We start from the raw sequence: 18281 nt of genomic DNA, 5'->3' as shown, positions 1-18281 counted from the left end.
GGTCCTGGGGTTTCATGGAGCACCTAGTGACCACAAGTGAAGTTAATGTTAATGAATGTTTAATGTTAATGTTTATGTTAATGTTTGCATCTCTATTGTTTTCTGTGTGTGTGTTTGTGCGCACGCATGTGTGTGTATCAGTTAGCTTATGAGGGTTCAAGGGACAGGAGAGAAGGCTCAGATTTTTGGAACTGATCCCTGCACTGGTTGTGGTAGTCAGGACTGTGTTAATTTTGAACCCAGAGATCTCTGTGAAACTATATTCTTGACATATTGTTAATAAATTTGTGCTCATCTGAGAACCAGGACGCCTCCTGATTGTTCCCCATTAGCAAACTGGGCGGAAAGAAGACAGAGGAGGATGGAGTCAGATGAATGATTTTAAGGTTTTTTTGTCAGACAGATTAGCACCACATTTCAAACAAGAAGTAATTTATGACAAAATATCAATTTGTACTGTTGTAATAATTTACTCATTTATATTACCTTATTCTTATCATATTTTAGCAGTTTTATTATCTATTTAGTTTCTTAACCCTAACCCTTTATATTTCTTATAATTTTAAAGTTTGTACTTTTTTTTCATTCCGCCTGTGACTGGCCCTGGCTGGGATGTGTCTGCCTAGTGGTGAACATCAACTTGGGCAGGTGGGAGGGGGCCTATGATAGCAATATGGAGGGGGGGGGGGTGTCTATGAAAGTTTGTATGTGCTTTGCGGGAGTCTCGATGTGGTGGGGATGGGTAAGGGTTGTTTTTATACATGTAAAGCATTTTTTGCTACATTTTTTTGTATGTAAAGTGCTCTCTAAATAAGATTTGATTGATTGATTGATTTGCGCATCAGCTACAGTGGCCTGCATACGCTGCCACTGTTTGGCAAGTCATTGCAAGAGCAATTAATAAATTCCTAAAACCAACATGGCCGACGTAACGACAGAAGTGCAAAGCATTAAAGGAATATCTGTCCATTCCTTCTATTCTCAGATAACCTTGCAGGGGAAAAATAGACATATTAGGTAACAACTAAGGAGTTATATAACTGTTGAAATTTCCAAGTATTTATTTTGTTTTGAGAAAGTTGCTATTGTTCATCTGTCTCCTAAATTAAATATCATGCATCACTGGCTGTATTTCAATTACAATTCATACTATTACTGCAAGTTTGTTGTTCTTTTAAATCATCTACAGAAAGTTTTTGGCAGTGAATAAATTAATTTACATTAGAAGAATATATATTTTGCTTTTTTTTCTTTCTTTTTTAGAATGCACCAATATCAAACACAAATTACTTTTATCATAAGAGTAGCAATTAATGTCGTTTTGTTTTGTAAAGGTCGGATCCAGAGCCTGATAGAAAGGCCTACAGGATGGTTAAGCACATACACTGTAATGAATGGTTCTGTAGTCATTTACATTTTACTTAAGATATCTGATATAATTTAAATGTGTGTATATATATATATATTTATATTTATATATATATATATATATATATATATATATATATATATATATATATATATATATATATATATATATATATATATGTGTGTGTGTGTGTGTGTGTGTGTGTGTGTGTGTGTGTGTGTGTGTTTGTGTGTGTGTATACAACATTATCAGGGAGATAACAGAAGTGTCATTCAACAGGTGAAGGTTTGTAATTTGGTCAAATAATGCAATGAAAGACATTTACAATGCAACGACAGTGTCTTGGACCACATTTTTTTTCAGCACAGCCAAGCATGACAGGTTTGAGTTTCGTAAACAAATGGCTCCATTAAAATCCCTAAATTTACCTCATGCAAGAGCTGTTAGCCCAGAGCTGCCAAACCCACATTGGTTGCAACTGTGTCCGTGATACTTGTGCAAGCAGTTATCCTTTCACGTTGTCACTCATAACTAACTGACATGGCTCATCTTTATTGAATATTTTGTTATTCAATGTATGTCCTCACTTGCTGCTTGCTGACACTCTGTAGTCACCATAGACTGTATGTACAGTGGATAGCGTGGCTCCACCATTTCCAATTGTATGGTTTTAAAGCCAAAATGCCCCTCGCCACAAGCGCAGCCATTGTACTGTTTTGCAGCCAGAGTCTGCGCAGAAAAGAATATGAGGGTTAACCCTTGTATTGTGTTCGTGTCACCCCCCCTTACTTTGATGTTCGCGGTCAAATTTGACCGGTCTGGTTTAACTTCTCTTATATTAACACAAAAAACATAATTCAACTATAATCATCACCAGATTTTATTTAACACGCTTCCAATGATGTAAACAATGTCTCCAACTCATAGTGAGCATGTATGAATGCAGTCAGTATACAAAAAAATTGACACTGAACATTAGAAGAATTATCCAAACGGACCAAGTTTTTAAATGTAAGATTATGAAGGTGTCTGTGAAAAGATGTGATGCATTGTTTAGTCTGGAAAGTGTGGTTCCCGTGGAGGAATAGGCACATAAGCGTGGGAAAGAGGCATATTACAGAAACAAACACTTAATTGTTTTGTTTTATGTGCCTTTGAACAGGTATGATGCATTAGTTTGGAAAGTGGTTCACGTGGAGGGATAGGCACAACTTTTTCTCTCACCTTGTTTCCTGTTGTTCGTTGATGATGATAAGAGATTATGAAGAATGACTCAGTTCTCAATTTGATACTGAAATTTATTGATTCCAAGCCAAAAAATGTACACCAGGAGTAGGAGAAAGAATATGTCCCCTACATTGATAACTACTTTGTGTTGGATTTAAGGTATGCTTATGGTCAGTTCTGCAGTATTCTGCTTCTCTAGAGCTTAAGGATGAACATTTGAGGGTGCCAGGTTTGAATGTTTGTACCAATTTGGGCACAGCTATGATTGTTGCTATTGTGGCTGTCTGTTGTAATTTTTTTCCCCCCCTACATTTCATTCATTTACCATAAAAGGTCTTTGGGGAGTCTTAGTTGACACAGACGTTTTATTTATTTGAAAGATAAAGTTTTGGGAACAATTTTCAAAGTCTTTGGTGTGTGTGTGTGTGTGTGTGTGTGTGTGTGTGTGTGTGTGTGTGTGTGTGTGTGTTATTTTTTTCTAAAAGAGTTCAACAGTAGCATTCTCTGTATGTCACAGGGTGCTTGAAATACTGTGTCTTTAATAATTTGATACTTTTGTCAAGTATTAAATGTCTTATCTTTATTTAGTTATATTTATTCTGTATTTTCTGATCAACCAATTACAGTCGCAAACTAAAATGTAGATCACAACAAAAACATGAACGAAATTCCCAAGCAGTTATTTTATTTACATTTTAGATGATTTTATTGGGTGAATATATAAAAATTAGTACTACTTAATTTTAGATCATTTATATGTTGGATTTAATCTTTTATATCACTATATTTTACTAATTTAGTTGTTTTTGTGAGTGATATCTTTTTTTTTTTTTGCTTACTGTTTTTTGTGCTTTATTTGACTCAATATAGATGGTTAATTCTTAAGCCACTTAGTCAGGGCCACTAAGTTCAACCAGATGAGTTTGTAGGATGAAGACGGAGATTTGTAAAACTATACATTTTAAGAAACCTTATAATGTAACATATCAGTAAAGCAATGTTGCCATTTTTCCTGAGATTGTTATGGCAGCCATCTTGGAGCTTTGAAAATAGCTTCTTTCAAAAACAAATTTCTCCATATCTTACCTCCTAGATTACCTAAATTCATGATTTCAATGTTTGAATCTACATTTTAGGGGGTGTTACAGCCCTGCTCATAAGGCTGCAACAAATAAAGGGGAGGACACAGAAGGCAACGTTTTAAGCTTGTTCGGGCGTTTATAAATTAAACAATAAATCAAACTGTTATATCACTGGAGTCAGTAAATGGATGGTGTGCTGTCCGTGCTTGTGTGCTTGTGGGAATCAGTAAGAAACAGATGTATGTAAGTGTTGAAATGCGTGTAGGTGCAATGTGGCTGCTGCGTGGCCGGCTGAAGGATGTCGGATGGGTTCGAGAGAGAGCGAGGCCGCGGCGGAAGTCCGCCTTTTATAGTCCAGGAACACACTGTGCCCTAGTGATCACCAGAACACCTGCTGCTGCACCTCAAATTGAAAAGTATATATATTACCCAGTAAGGGACCGTAACAGGGGGCAAGGAGTCCAATGGAGCTGACTACACTTTAAATTAGACATGTATGGGTGGGTATTTAGCATTTTAATTATGTCTTAGAGTGTTTTACATGATAAAATAGCTGGCTGTTTTGATTGAAACATGCCCGGCTTTTTTTTTCTTGTATTTTGTGGAATGGTCCCCCCAATAAAATAAAAAGAGGCGTATATTTTCAGTTCACTCGATATGATACCTTCAAAAACTGAGCACAAAAAACCTGATGCATGAAGTAACAGTTTTGACACTTAAATTGATGTAAAGGAAAGAGAATAGAGGTGTAGTAGTGTAATAGAAAAAATGTTATCTCTCTAGTTAAACTTCACAGCTTACGATTAATACAGAATACAATATTAATTTAGACACCAATTACAAGAGCACCAATCACAAAAAATCAACAAGAAAGTGACCAATCAACACAAGGCTGTTATAGCAGTACTTTGCTTCCCATAATCATAACATCACACATTGTTGCATAGAATTGGCATAATGAAGCAATCAGGTCATCACGACAATACCTTGTATCCTAATTGAATGCTGATTTACTGGAGCTCAACTCTTATGTTACCCTAATTCAAGATTCCACTGGCTTTGACATCATCAATGGAGCCCAGATTCAATGATACACCGTGGCAACAGAGAGGAGAAGGGACACGTTTTTCACCCCAATTCAACGACAAGTTTTAATGCGCTCATATGAAGAGTTCCAGCACATTTTTAGAAAAAAGAGAAACACAGCTGCAGCTGCAAGAGAGGGAGAGACAACATGGGAGAACATTGCTGCTCGGGTCAATGTGTTAATATAAATGTAGTCCTTTGCAATCTCAATAACATAACAGGGACAATCTGTTTGAATTTAATGAATCAAACTATTCAATATGTGCATAGTAATTAGTTCAATTACTTTAATTTAGATGCAATGCTATGGAGCTGAAGCACACTTGGCAGCAGCTAAGAAAGAAATATAATAACATTGTTCAAGCAGGTAAAGGCTTAGCATAATCTCAATGGGAGGGTATCTATATATGGATATTAAGTGGCTGATTGACTGTGTAGTGTTTTTTTATTTTAAAAAATAATGCTGTTGTCACACACATAAATGGCTTTCTCATCAATATCATGTTTTGTTAAATAACTAAGCATATTTCAATAACACAGACTTCTACTCAGCCAACAGAAAGAAAGGGAAAACCACAAAGACTGGTAAAAGCTGTGTAATGGTGAGGCAAACTTTTCTGCCCGCTCTGCATACAGTTGCCTTACTTAGATTCTAAGCATGTCAGCGTTATACAAAAAAAACTTCTGCTTTCGAAGAAAGAGACATGGTGCAATGCACAACATCTGCTATGAGTGAGCACATGACTGTGAGCAGTAATGCTGCAAGTTTAAGGACGGATCAAGTTGTGTACATAAATGATTGACAGAGACATGAAACGGTACTGCTCAAAAAGATAACTGTTTGAAATTGAGAGTATATCTATGTGTGGTTATGCTACGCCTTCATCCACAGAATTGTTGACAAAAGGATGTCAGTGAAAAAGGTCTGTAGCATGCATTGTGCCTGATACACTACTGACTCTGATTTTTATCAATGACAGACGGCTACGTCAAAACTGACTGAATGTCAGTTGCTGACTGAATAGATGAAGAAATGAAATGGGGTGTGGCTCTGGAAGAGGGCGGAAACAGAGAAAAACTCCAAGCTCAGTGAGAAAAACCTCCTCCTGACCAGGTTAGATCAAGAGGGTCAGTTGCCAGAGTAACAGACACAGAGTTTTAGTTACACCTCTTTGTGAAACAGACTTGAGTTTCCCCTCTTTCTCAGGTTTGATTAACCTCCCTTTCTGAAACCAAAAACCCAGAGTTTCCCCTTTTCCAGAGTTAATAGACTCGTTTTCATCAAACCTGCTTTGAGAAACGGACCCCAGGTATGTTGCTATATCAGTGTAATGTTGATGCTGGGCCTACATGGCATGGCCAAGGTAACTCTAGTTAGCAATTGCATTGTGTCAACTGCAAGGTCAATTGTATTTTCAGAAGGAGTAAAATCATGTCTTAATAATATTACTTGTCAATGATATTTGATAGGGAGTAGCTGTGTACTCAGCAGGGATACATAAGTCTACAGTGAGCCAGGCTTTGTCTCAGATCCAGGTAAGTTGCTTTATCAGTATAATGTTGATGCTAGGTCTACATGGCATGGCCAAGGTAACTCTAGTTACTCTGCGGTCACGTGAGTGTGTGGTATCACTTCCGGTTTTTCCTTTACTCTGTGTACAGCACGGTCGTGTCGTTCCCTCTCAATCTATCTTTGTTGTTTTCCCTGTTACGGACTTTCACTCTTTTCAATCTTGCCATCTTATCGATCTATAGTAGTTTACACCAAGCACTCTGCCTTTTTTCCCACAAGGGTGTACACTTTTTCGGTGTTTCTGACGACTGGTTTTCCTGTTAGCCTTTTAGCTCCCCAGCACTAGTGATGTCTTCTCACTCTAGCTCCAGCTCTCACTCTGACTCTCCTTCTGCGGCTCGTTTCTGCCCGATGTGTCAGATGTTTAGTTATTCCTCTTCCTCCTTTACGGATAATTATATTTGTTTTAAATGTAGCTTATTTGTAGCTCTGGAGGCGAGGGTTTCTGAATTGGAGACGCGGCCCCGCACCGAAGCTAGGCCACATTTAGCTAATGCTAGCCAGCCCCCTGTAGCCGGTGCGGGCCGTCTTAGCTTAGCCTCCCCCCCGGCAGATCCCGAGCAGCCGGGATGTAGTGGCTGGGTGACCGTGAGAGGGAAACATAGCCGCAAGCATAAAAATCGCACGCCGGACAACCGTAACGTTCACATTTCCAATAAATATGCCCCTCTTAGCAACACACCTGCTAAGAAACTCAACACTTTAGTGATTGGTGACTCGGTAGTACGGAATGTGAAATTAGCGACGCCAGACACCATAGTTCAGTGCCTCCCGGGAGCAAGAGTGGGCGACATTGAGGGCAACTTAAAACTGCTGGCAAAGGATAAACGTAGATTTCGTAAGATAGTTATACATGTCGGCGTTAATGACTCCCGACGTCGCCAGTCGGAAGTCACAAAGATTAATGTGGAGTCGGTGTGTGCTTTGGCCAAAACTATGTCGGACTCCGTAATTTTCTCTGGCCCCCTGCCAAACAGGGCAAATGATGAGATGTTTAGCCGTATCTCCTCATTCAACCGCTGGCTGTCGAACTGGTGTCCAGATAATGGCGTGGGTTTTATAGACAACTGGCGATCCTTCTGGGGCAAGCCTGGTCTAATTAGCCGAGATGGCGTTCATCCCACTCTGGATGGCGCAGCTTGTTTAACTAGAAATCTGGCTGATTTTATTAGTTTACCCATCTGACAACTCAGAGTGGAGACTAGGCAGCAGAGCAACAGTCCTACACGCTCCTCTGCGTTTCCCTTAGTGCAGTTTCCCAACCACTCCTGTTGTAACATAGAGACTGTGTCGGTTCCCCGACCGAGACCCTTTTTCTATAAAAATAAAAATAACAATAACAACAATAATTATTATAACAACAACAACAACTGTAATAATAATAATAATAATAATAATAATAATAAAGGAGTGAATTATGATAATCTTATAAAAATTAAAACTTCCGGTGCGGATGAACCACATGACGTTAAAGTCAAATGTGGTTTGTTAAATATTAGATCTTTATCATCTAAAGCTGTGCTAGTTAATGAACTTATATCAGATTATCACATTGATTTACTTGCTCTGACTGAAACCTGGCTGTGTGAGGGCGAATATGTTAGTTTAAACGAGTCCACGCCTCCCAGTCACCTTAATACTCATAACCCTTGAGACACAGGCCATGGGGGGTGAGTGACAGCTATCTTTAACTCTAGCTTTAATATTAGCACTAGACCTAAACTAGGCATTAGCTCTTTTGAAAGTCTTTTTCTCAGTTTCTTGCATCCAGCTGTAAAAACCGCGCAACCGTTTTTGTTTGTTATCGTCTACCGGCCTCCTGGCGTTTACTCTCAATTTCTCTCCGACTTTTCAGAGTTTCTTTCTAATATCGTTCTTCTTTCGGATAAAATTATCATTGTCGGTGACTTTAATATTCATGTGGACGTCGTTGACAATAGTCTTTGTATTGCCTTCATGTCTTTACTGGATTCTTTTGGTTTCACACAGTATGTGAACCATCCTACTCATCGCTTTAACCACACCTTGGATCTTGTTCTTGCTTATGGCGTGGAACCTGTCAACTTGGCTGTCTTACCGCAGAATCCTCTTCTGTCGGATCATTTCTTCATTACTTTTGAATTCTTGCTGTCGGATTTCTCACCTGCGAACAAAATCATCTTGTCCAGGAACTTGTCTGACAGAGCTGTAGACATTTTTAAGGAAGCTATTCCTGCTGCCTTGAATTCTTGCTCTACTTTTGCAGAGAGCTCTTGTGCTCCCTCTCAGCTTGATCAACTTGTTGCGGATACCACGGGTTCTCTTCAAGCCGTCCTCGATTCAATTGCTCCGCTCAGACAGAGGACTCTCAGACGACATCGTTCCGCTCCGTGGTACAACGCTCAAACTTGTGACCTCAAACAACAATCGAGGAAATTAGAAAGAATATGGCGTTCGACTAAAACAAACGAATCCTGCTCGCGTTGGAAAAATAGTCTAAATGAATATAGAAAGGCTTTGTGACTGGCATGTGCAACTTACTACTCGACTCTTATAGAAGAGAATAAAAACAATCCTAGATTCCTTTTCAGCACTGTAGCCAGGCTGACAAACAGTCATAGCTCTACTGAGCCATGCATTCCTCTATCGCTTAGCAGTGAGGGCTTTATGAGCTTTTTTAACAATAAGATATTAAAGATTAGAGATAAGATTAGTAGCGTGTTACATGCAACCGTGATAAAACCTTCGATTGATGGCGAATTTGCGGAAACGTCGCTTAGAGCTAATATACTCCTGGACTGCTTCTCGCCTGTGGACTTGTCCCAGCTGGATTCAACTGTCTCTTCAGCCAAACCATCAACTTGTCTTCTGGATGCCATACCAGCTTGGCTGTTAAAGGAAGTCTTTCCCTTGGTCGGATCTTCTTTACTAAGGATGATTAATGCGTCTTTACTGTCAGGCTACGTGCCCCAACTTTTTAAAGTTGCTGTTATTAAGCCTCTTCTTAAAAAGCCTACACTTGATTCAGGCTCTTTTGTCAACTACAGACCGATATCTAACCTCTCTTTTGTTTCTAAGATCTTGGAGAAAGTTGTTGCAAGTCAGCTCTGTGATTTTCTTCATAGCAACAGTCTTTTTGAGGTCTTTCAGTCTGGGTTCAGAGCCCACCACAGCACTGAGACTGCGCTGCTGAAAGTAACCAACGATCTACTTTTGGCTTCAGACAGTGGTCTTCTTTCTGTGCTTGTCTTGCTTGATCTTAGTGCCGCTTTCGACACTATTGATCGTTGCATTCTTCTGCGGAGATTAGAGAGTCTTCTTGGTATCTCAGGAACCGCTTTAGCCTGGCTTCGATCGTATCTTTCGGATCGACATCAGTTTGTTCATGTGAACAACGTCTCTTCTTCGCACACCAGGGTGCAATATGGAGTTCCTCAAGGTTCAGTGCTCGGACCGATTCTTTTCATCTTGTATATGCTTCCTCTCGGGGCAGAGCCAGGGAAAAGATGGAAGTTCTCTGCGGTCCTCTCTTTCCTCGACCCCTTCATTATCCCCAGGGAGACCTCCGGGAACGTGGTTTGGGGGTTCGGGTGGTCGAGGGTTCAGGGGGTCGGAGGTTTGGGGGATTGAAGATGAGATTGCAGGGAACAGCCAGGCAGGGCTGGTGGATTACCAGGGAGAGGCAGCAGGCATTGATTGTGGCCTCCAAAGCTTTCACACACTCTCCTGTCATGCTCCTGTCTCTCTTCCTTACTTGTCAATGAAGCCTGAAGAAACCAACCACTTATCTAAACTTGAAGCATGCCTCAAAGACGTAAGGTCCTGGATGAGCTGAAACTTCTTACTGCTGAACTCAGAGAAGACTGAAGTCATTGTTCTTGGACCTAAACATCTCAGAGAAGCTTTCTTGAACAACATCGCTGCCTCTGACGACATCAGCTTGGCTTCCAGCACCACTGTCAGGAACCTGGGAGTTCTTTTGGATCAGGACCTGTCCTTTAACTCTCACATCCAACAGGTCTCAAGGACGGCATTTTTTCATCTTCGCAATATCAAGAGAATTAGACACATCTTGTCTCGGAGCGATGCTGAGAAACTAGTCCATGCTTTCGTTTCTTCTAGGCTGGACTACTGTAACTCTCTTTTATCCGGCTGTCCTAATAAGTCTATTAGGACTCTTCAGCTGGTTCAGAATGCTGCCGCTCGGGTACTGACTTGGACTGGGAGGAGAGAGCACATCTCTCCAGTGTTAGCGTCTCTACACTGGTTACCTATAAAATCTAGGATAGAGTTTAAAATTCTCTTTTTGACTTACAAAGCGCTTAATGGCATCGAGCCATCGTATCTTAAAGACTTAATCGTTCCGTATAATCCGTCTAGGTCTTTGCGTTCTCAACATGCAGGTCTGCTCGTTGTACCTAGGGTCTCAAAAAGTAGTATGGGAGGTCGAGCCTTTAGTTATCAGGAACCTCTTCTTTGGAATAACTTACCGGTTGAGGTCCGGGGAGCAGACACGGTCTCAACCTTTAAGAGTAGACTTAAAACTTTCCTTTTTGATAAAGCTTACAGTTAGAGCTGGATCAGATCTGAACCAGCTCTTAGTCATGCTGCTATAGGTTTAGACTGCTGGGGGGAACTGACACACAGGGCTCCTGTTTCCCTCTTTTTCTGTCAGTCTAACTTCTAGTCTTACTGTCCTGTTATAGTTACTGACCATACACCTCTTTGGGAGGATTTGAGTTTGTCTTGTAGGTTCCTGGGGATCGGTGAAGTAGACGGCCTGCTGCTGTGCTCCTGTCCGACACCAGCTGCTACGGCTTTGGATTGTTGCCGGGAATGGCCTGCTGGTTTCACCTTAACTGTCGCCACAGTGCCAAACTTCAGACTTCGTCTGTTTCTCTCTCTCTCCCTTTCTGTGTGTGTGTCTGTGTCTGTGTGTGTGTGTCTGTGTCTGTGTGTGTGTATCCCCCCCCCCCCTTCTCTTCCCCCCCATTCTCTCTCCCACTCTCTCTCCTCTATTGGTCTCTCTCTAACCCCGACACAGTCGAGACAGATGTCTGTCTAACATGAGTCTGGTTCTGTCCGAGGTTTCTGCCCGTTAAAGGGAAGTTTTTCCTTGCCATTGTAACTTGCTAAATGCTGCAAAGTCCTGTACTCATGGTGGATTAAGATAAGATAAGACTCCTTATCTTGTCTTGATGTTGGGTTTCTGCTAATAAAATTTTATTAACATTTACGGGTCTAGACCTGTAAATGTTTTTGTAAAGTGTCTTGAAATAACATTTGTTATGATTTGGCGCTATATATATAAAGATTGATTGATTGATTGATTGAATTGCACTGAGTCAATTGCAAAGTTTTAAATAATATATTCATATAACAATAATATTACATTGTTTGGACAACATACATATCCAACTAACCATAAAATACCATTTTATCATGTAAAGATGCAATATACACAACCATACATGGCTCAATTAGAAGGAAGGTCAACTCCACTGTATTCCTTTCCCCCAAAAATGTAGATTTAACCATTGAAACCATGAATTTAGGTCATATAGGAGACGAGATATGGAGAAATTCTTTTTTTTTTTTTTTTTTTTTGAAAGAGGCCATTTTTAAAGATCCACGATGGCTGACATAACAATCTCAGGAAAATGGCAACATTGCTTTTCGGATTTTTTATGTCATAAGGTTTCTGAACATATATAGTTTTACAAATCTCAGTCTTCATCCTACATATTGACCTAAGCAACCTGACCAAAGTACAAGGCGCAGGAGCCAAGCACCTTAACAGCCATCATTCCATCAACGTCTTTTGGTATGATGAAGACCAGGTTTAGAGCGATCCTCCTGCAGTCCCTGGAGTTGCACTTGTTGGAAACGAGGTGTTTTTTCCCTCACCTTGTTTCCTGGCATTCATTGATGATGATAAGAGATGACGAAGAACGACTCAGTTCTCAATTGATACTGAGATTTATTGATTACAAATGAGCCTAGAATTACAGATCTGGGTTCATTTACCTTTCCCTGTCATCAGACATATGCTGGGGTAAAAGAACCCCCTATCTTGTCCCTCGGACCCTTTTATCAGTCTTTTTAGCGCCTCCTAGTTTAGACATGTCATTTCCCCAGTCAGAGTCTTCTGGTGTGCGCCACATCACTGCTTCTCTGCTCGTTCATGTCATTGTTCTCTTGGGGCACAGGACAACCATAGATTTCCTAGAAGAGTTACACAGACACATGCATACTCCTACACTAATGGCCTTGAAAAAAAGACATACCTTTAACTTCTTCCCTTCTATGTCTGTTTTTCTCAAAACCACAGTTTCACTTATGCGCTTGATAAAAAAATATTGAACTTTTGACGCAAATTCGCATGAAAGCTGGGTGAAAGTCTCTGAGGAGACAGGTTTTGAAGGTACGTTCTGTAAATATTTCTTTCCAGCTGGGTTTGCCTGCACAGGTCATCACCGAGTCCGACTGTGTTTTCCTCAGTGGAGTTTTGAGCCTAATAGACAGGAGGGAGGAGCTGGGCAGGGGCAGAGCCAGGGAAAAGATGGAAGTTCTCTGCGGTCCTCTCTTTCCTCGACCCCTTCATTATCCCCAGGGAGACCTCCGGGAACGTGGTTTGGGGGTTTGGGTGGTCGAGGGTTCAGGGGGTCGGAGGTTTGGGGGATTGAAGATGAGATTGCAGGGAACAGCCAGGCAGGGCTGGTGGATTACCAGGGAGAGGCAGCAGGCATTGATTGTGGCCTCCAAAGCTTTCACACACTCTCCTGTCATGCTTTTGAAACCACAGGTCATTGTTTTCAGATGCAGTTTTGGGCTTTCGGTCTTTAAATGAACAAGCTCTCCACTCCGCATGCGCAGGAACGCGCTAACGCGTGTTCGCCCCTCAGCTTGTCAAAATAGTCGAACGTCGAGACTCGGGCGTTCATGCAGTGCATGACAGGAGATTTGCGCAAATAAATTTGTGAGTTCACGTTTGGTTTGGCCGCACCATTAGAAGTCACAAAAGTAATTTCAGTGACATGTCAGCAGATGGACGATGTATTGGACTGTGGTGCCTTGCACTCCCAAACAAACTGTGGCGACCCCCTAACTTCCATGTCCCACAGTCAAATAGACTCCAGGGTTTTTATTGTGGCAGCTCATCCATGTCCAGTAGCATCACCCATGTTTCATTGTGTTAGAATTTCCTTTTATTGGTCTGTACCTTTCTATATTAACTGTGAATCATTTGTGTTTGATTCTACATAAAGCATGTCAAACAAAAAAATAACATTGGTTGGGGTTGGTTTTTATTTTACATATGTACGTTTATTTATTGACAAATTTATGAAGAAGAGCTGGTCCATTCAGTACTCTCCTCTGCCTCTCTCTGCTGTCTCATTACCTCTATTTGTGGTTCATTATCATATCTGTCCATTCATATTAATTTCTATGCTTGTTCTTAGTTGTATTCATTCTTATAGTGCACTATTGACACATTTTTTAAAATTATCATTATTTGCAAATTTCAACTTCGAGTGCTTGATTTGTAGTTATCTCACTGAATGCACATCCTAATTTGGCTGATCTCTATTTTTAAGTATTTTTTGATGCCTGTTTGGTAAAGTAATCATGCATGTGTTACATCGCTCCTGATATTTCCAGCTGTTGACTGCATATAAAGCTGTTACACCTTCCTCCACTAACATTTTTTCATCAGCAGATGGTGCCATAACACCCCTGAGCTGAGTACTAATCTCTGGTTGAGCAGAGAGCGTCCTGTTGCTTCATTCACTGTCCCGATGAAGATCTCTCAGGTCAGTTTGGTCCTGTTTGAAGGCAAATTTTGAACTGTGAACTTATTAAACCACTTTTTATTGACTGAATCCATTTTTTTTCTGTGTTTGAAACATTTTTAGAGAATTGAGTTCGTATTTAAAGAGACTTCTCATTTCCACCTCAGTGCCAAGTCATTATCTCTGAATCAGTAATTAAAACAGCTCCCTCTGTTGCTTCGAATAGGAATAATGTAACTCTTTATTTTTAATTAGATTTCCTGTCAACATAAAATACTCTGATTCAATTACACAGCCAGCCTGCGTGCTGTTATCACCTCGTGGACCAGATGTAAACAGATGCTTTCTGCTTTTCGCTAAAGACAGAAACTTCAGCAGAGACTTCGGTTTGAGCTCTTATCAGCTGCTGGCACCATCACAGTGGAAACTCTGGGAGCATGATGACCAGGCCCTCTTCAGCTGAGGTAAGTCTTCAATCATCATCAGTCATCTATCTTGTGAAATTCAAGCTGCTTTATATGATGTGTTTGCTGCTGGAGCACAGCAAAACCCATTCCAGCCATTATTCAGATGTGTCTCTGTCTCTGGAAGTTGTGGTAGCTGTGGAAGCTGTGGTAGCTGTGGTAGCTGTGGAAGCTGTGGAAGCTGTGGTAGCTGTGGAAGCTGTGGCTGCTGTGCAGGGTTCATGCAGGTGATGTTTGTGATGCAGAGTTCTCGTGTACAAACAGCTTTTTCTGCCTTTAACTGCAGTAATTTTTAACACCAATAACCTCCCCGTGATGTGTGTAATGAAGCCCAATAGATAATGTAAGTTTGGTTTACTAGCTTCACATATGCTCTGGCATCATCTAGTGGTGAAATGGCAGCATTGATGCATTTCAGATCTTTAGCTTTCAACATATAGGATAAACTGTGTAAATTTTTTTGCATTGTATATGAACAATACATGCATTATATAACATCAGCATTATTGCTGCAGAGTTATGCACGGTTATGCAATGTAAGAGGTGAACACTGGAGTCTGCATTTGCCATTAGCTGGAGATGAATGCTAAAATACCGGGCTCAGGTTGCATCACTGCCCCTGACCTCTGCTGCACTTTGCAGGTTTGCAGATTTGCAACATGTAGCTTGTGCACTCCAAAGGGAAAAAAGTGGCATCAGTTTTTTAGAAAGGTTAAATGTCCTCTCGTGTATTTTCTTTGCTGGTTTGGGCATTTTTAGCTGGCTGTAGGGTTGTAATATGGTGGAAAATTTCAGGTAAATTTCAGGTTTCTTCAAAATTTTCATGTGAATTTTGGAAAGTTTCAGAATTTCGCCACCATCTACTTTGATGGAATTTTCTAGAAAATTGGTTGAGAAAGAGTTCTTTTATTTTTCACCAATTATGGTTTTTTTATGTTGTCAGTTTGCTTGTAGTTACGATCCATAGCTTCCCCCATGATGACACATTCTGCACCAATATACAAAGGGGGTGCATCGCTGCCATAAGGCGCATGTCGAGCACCAAGTCAGGCCGAGGAATAAGAGAGGAAAAAAGAGATGAGTAATCGGACACCGCAATGATCAACAGCATGCAGCATCTGAACAATCAGCGGTCGTATACGCCAATAGCCAGCTTGATGCAGGTGGAGAGATGGTCGTTTATTGGCAATATGAATGGGGAGCAAACAAAAGAAAGAATAAGTCAAAACAAGAGGAGGCTCGCACAAACTCAGGTTATCAATAACAACACAAATTGGTGGGCAACTCCATTTGATGTAATACCCTTGACTGTTTTCATTTCCTCAGTTGTCTAAATATCAAATTCATGTTAAATAGCAACAAGTAGATTCGGTGACGTCTTCTTTTACAAATAGTTAGGTAAATATAGGGATGGGTCTTAAGAACTGGTTCCTGTTAAAAATTGATTAGAAATTGCTCAATTCATCAACAGCATTTGCCTTTCTGCTGTGGTGATCTCTCTGACCATGGTCTGGGCCTTACCCTGAACTCCCCTTCTTGGTTCAGAACCATAACATCTGCTTATTGATTCCATTGGCCACTATTTACATTACACCAGTGCAACCAGACCTTAGCTCACCAGATAAATAAAAGTTTTCAAGAAAATTCTGATCCAGAATCTTGTTAAGGTTTTACTGAGAAACTGAACACACAAAGAACAAATATTTCATCTCACACAAGAGATTCCTGCTCATTACATCTAACCTGTTATATATCTCATGATGTACCAAAAACCATGTGGACAAAAATCAGCGCGAACGTGGCACAAAAGTAAATGGGAAATTACGTGTATGCTAGCAGTTAGCATACATCATTATGAGTTCAACTTTGAGAAAATAATTTTAACTTTCACCACAAAAACATATTACAGTGACTTTCTGTGAACAATACTAAGAACTCCAAATGTCAGACTACTTAAAGGTAAATGACTGTCGAATAGGAAGGGAGGGTGAAAAAGTACTGCAGGCCCATGGCATTAGCTCCTGGAAAAATTGGATGGCATACTTAATACCCGACACTCGTACGCACCCATCTCGCACCTCTCGTTTGTGGAGAAGCAGGTGCTGAATGACTCGCAGACGACCTGATTCTGGGTCGGGGTTTCGTACGTAGCAGAGCAGCAAGGTTGCTGCGATCTATTGAAAGTCATCCCTCAGATCCAAGTTTTCGTCCGTCGACCGGCCAGTCGGCCGGCGGCCCGCGGGGGCCTCGGACCACCCCCCCTCGCCCCACCTCTGCGGCCGGGGGCTCCTACCGGGGGCGCGCCGCGGGGAGAGTGGGAGCGGCAAGGGGGAGGTGTTGGGGAGGGATTTCAATTGTGTTAAAAAGAAAAAAAAAAAAAAAAAAAAAAAAAAAAAAATCCTCCTACCAGGGGCGCGGGCCTCTTGGGGCCGCGGCTGATTGGTGTAGTCGGCGGGGGGGCTGCTTAAGTGTGGGTGCGCGGGACCGTGAGGTGCGCAAGGCACACAGGGGAGGGGAGGGAGTGGACGCCGGGGAGGGGAGGGAGGCCCGGGCCAGCCCGGTGGTACCGGTAGGCACGGGGCGCCGGCGGTGCGCTCTGGTCCTGGGGGTTGCGCAGGGCCGCCGCCCGCCGTCCGCCGCCCGCCGCCCGCCGCCCGCCGCCCGCCGCCCGCCGCCCGCCGTCCGCCGTGAAGGGCCGGTGGGAGCAACATCGTGAGATGGATGCTGGTTGCATCCGGCCCGCCAGGGCGCCAGGGCCTCCCGGGCCGAGAGCCAGCAGGGGGCCCAGCAGTGGCTGGCGGGCGTGGGAGCCCCGATGGCCAGGGTCCGCCACCGCTGGGCCCTTGGCCTCCGGGGCCAGGAGCGGTCCGTCCTACCAGGGGCGCGGGCCCCTTGGGGCCGTGGCTGTTTGGTGTAGTCGGCGGGGGGGGCTGCTTAAGTGTGGGTGCGCGGGACCGTGAGGTGCGCAAGGCACACAGGGGAGGGGAGGGAGTGGACGCTGGGGGCAAGAGGGAGGCCCGGGCCAGCCCGGTGGTACCGGTAGCCCACCGCTCTTGGGTGCTCTGGTCCCGGGGTGTCCCCGGGGCCCAGGGGTGCGCAGGGCACGCCGGACGGAGCTGAGAGGACGCAGGGCTGCCGGGCGGGTTTCCGGATGGTGCCCCACCCCACCCCACCCTGTCCGGCCAGCCGTCGGTTCCTGCCGCGGAAGACCCGTGCCGGCATGCGGCTCAGTGCTCCCCCGGGGCTCCCCCGGGGCCACCTCTGCCCAACTCCCTGCCCCCTGACACCACCCCCTGCCTCCTACCCCCACCGGCCGCCCCCCCCCCCCCCCCCCCTGCCCTCCGTAAATGGCCGGCTGGCGCAGGCGGCCCACGCTTACGGCCATACCACCCTGAACACGCCCGATCTCGTCCGATCTCGGAAGCTAAGCAGGGTCGGGCCTGGTTAGTACTTGGATGGGAGACCGCCTGGGAATACCAGGTGCCGTAAGCTTTTGCTCTCCCTCCCGTTCCCACCCCACCCCCACCCCCTGCCCTCTCCTTCCGCCGCTTCTCCCCCCGACTCCCGCAGCTTCCCCTCCTCCCGCTTCCCGCCGCCGCCTCACCTCCAGCTTCCCACCTCCCGCTTCCCCTCCTGCCTCCCGCCGCCGCCTCACCTCCCGCTTCCCACCTCCCGCTTCCCACCTCCCGCTTCTTCCTCTCTGGTCTC

The 18281-nt window shown here is 43.3% G+C and overlaps 1 protein-coding gene and 1 non-coding gene across 2 annotated transcripts; both read left to right on the top strand.

The window, feature by feature from the left end:
* The first annotated feature begins 6688 nt into the window (after window positions 1-6688).
* Window positions 6689-7522, top strand: LOC141786289 (uncharacterized). The gene has a single exon (XM_074665029.1). The coding sequence runs from the start codon at window positions 6689-6691 to the stop codon at window positions 7520-7522; it is 834 nt and encodes a 277-aa protein (XP_074521130.1).
* A 10424-nt stretch (window positions 7523-17946) lies between these two features.
* On the top strand, window positions 17947-18065 carry LOC141786324 (5S ribosomal RNA). The gene has a single exon (XR_012597672.1). It is a non-coding gene; the product is annotated as a 5S ribosomal RNA (ribosomal RNA).
* The last annotated feature ends 216 nt before the right edge of the window (window positions 18066-18281 follow it).

This window comes from Halichoeres trimaculatus, unplaced genomic scaffold, assembly GCF_033239565.1.
Source record: "Halichoeres trimaculatus isolate MK-OKI-2021-1 unplaced genomic scaffold, fHalTri1.1 fHalTri1_scaffold_25, whole genome shotgun sequence".
NCBI classification, from domain to species: domain Eukaryota; kingdom Metazoa; phylum Chordata; class Actinopteri; order Labriformes; family Labridae; genus Halichoeres; species Halichoeres trimaculatus.
This window is presented reverse-complemented; position numbering and strand designations above follow the sequence as displayed.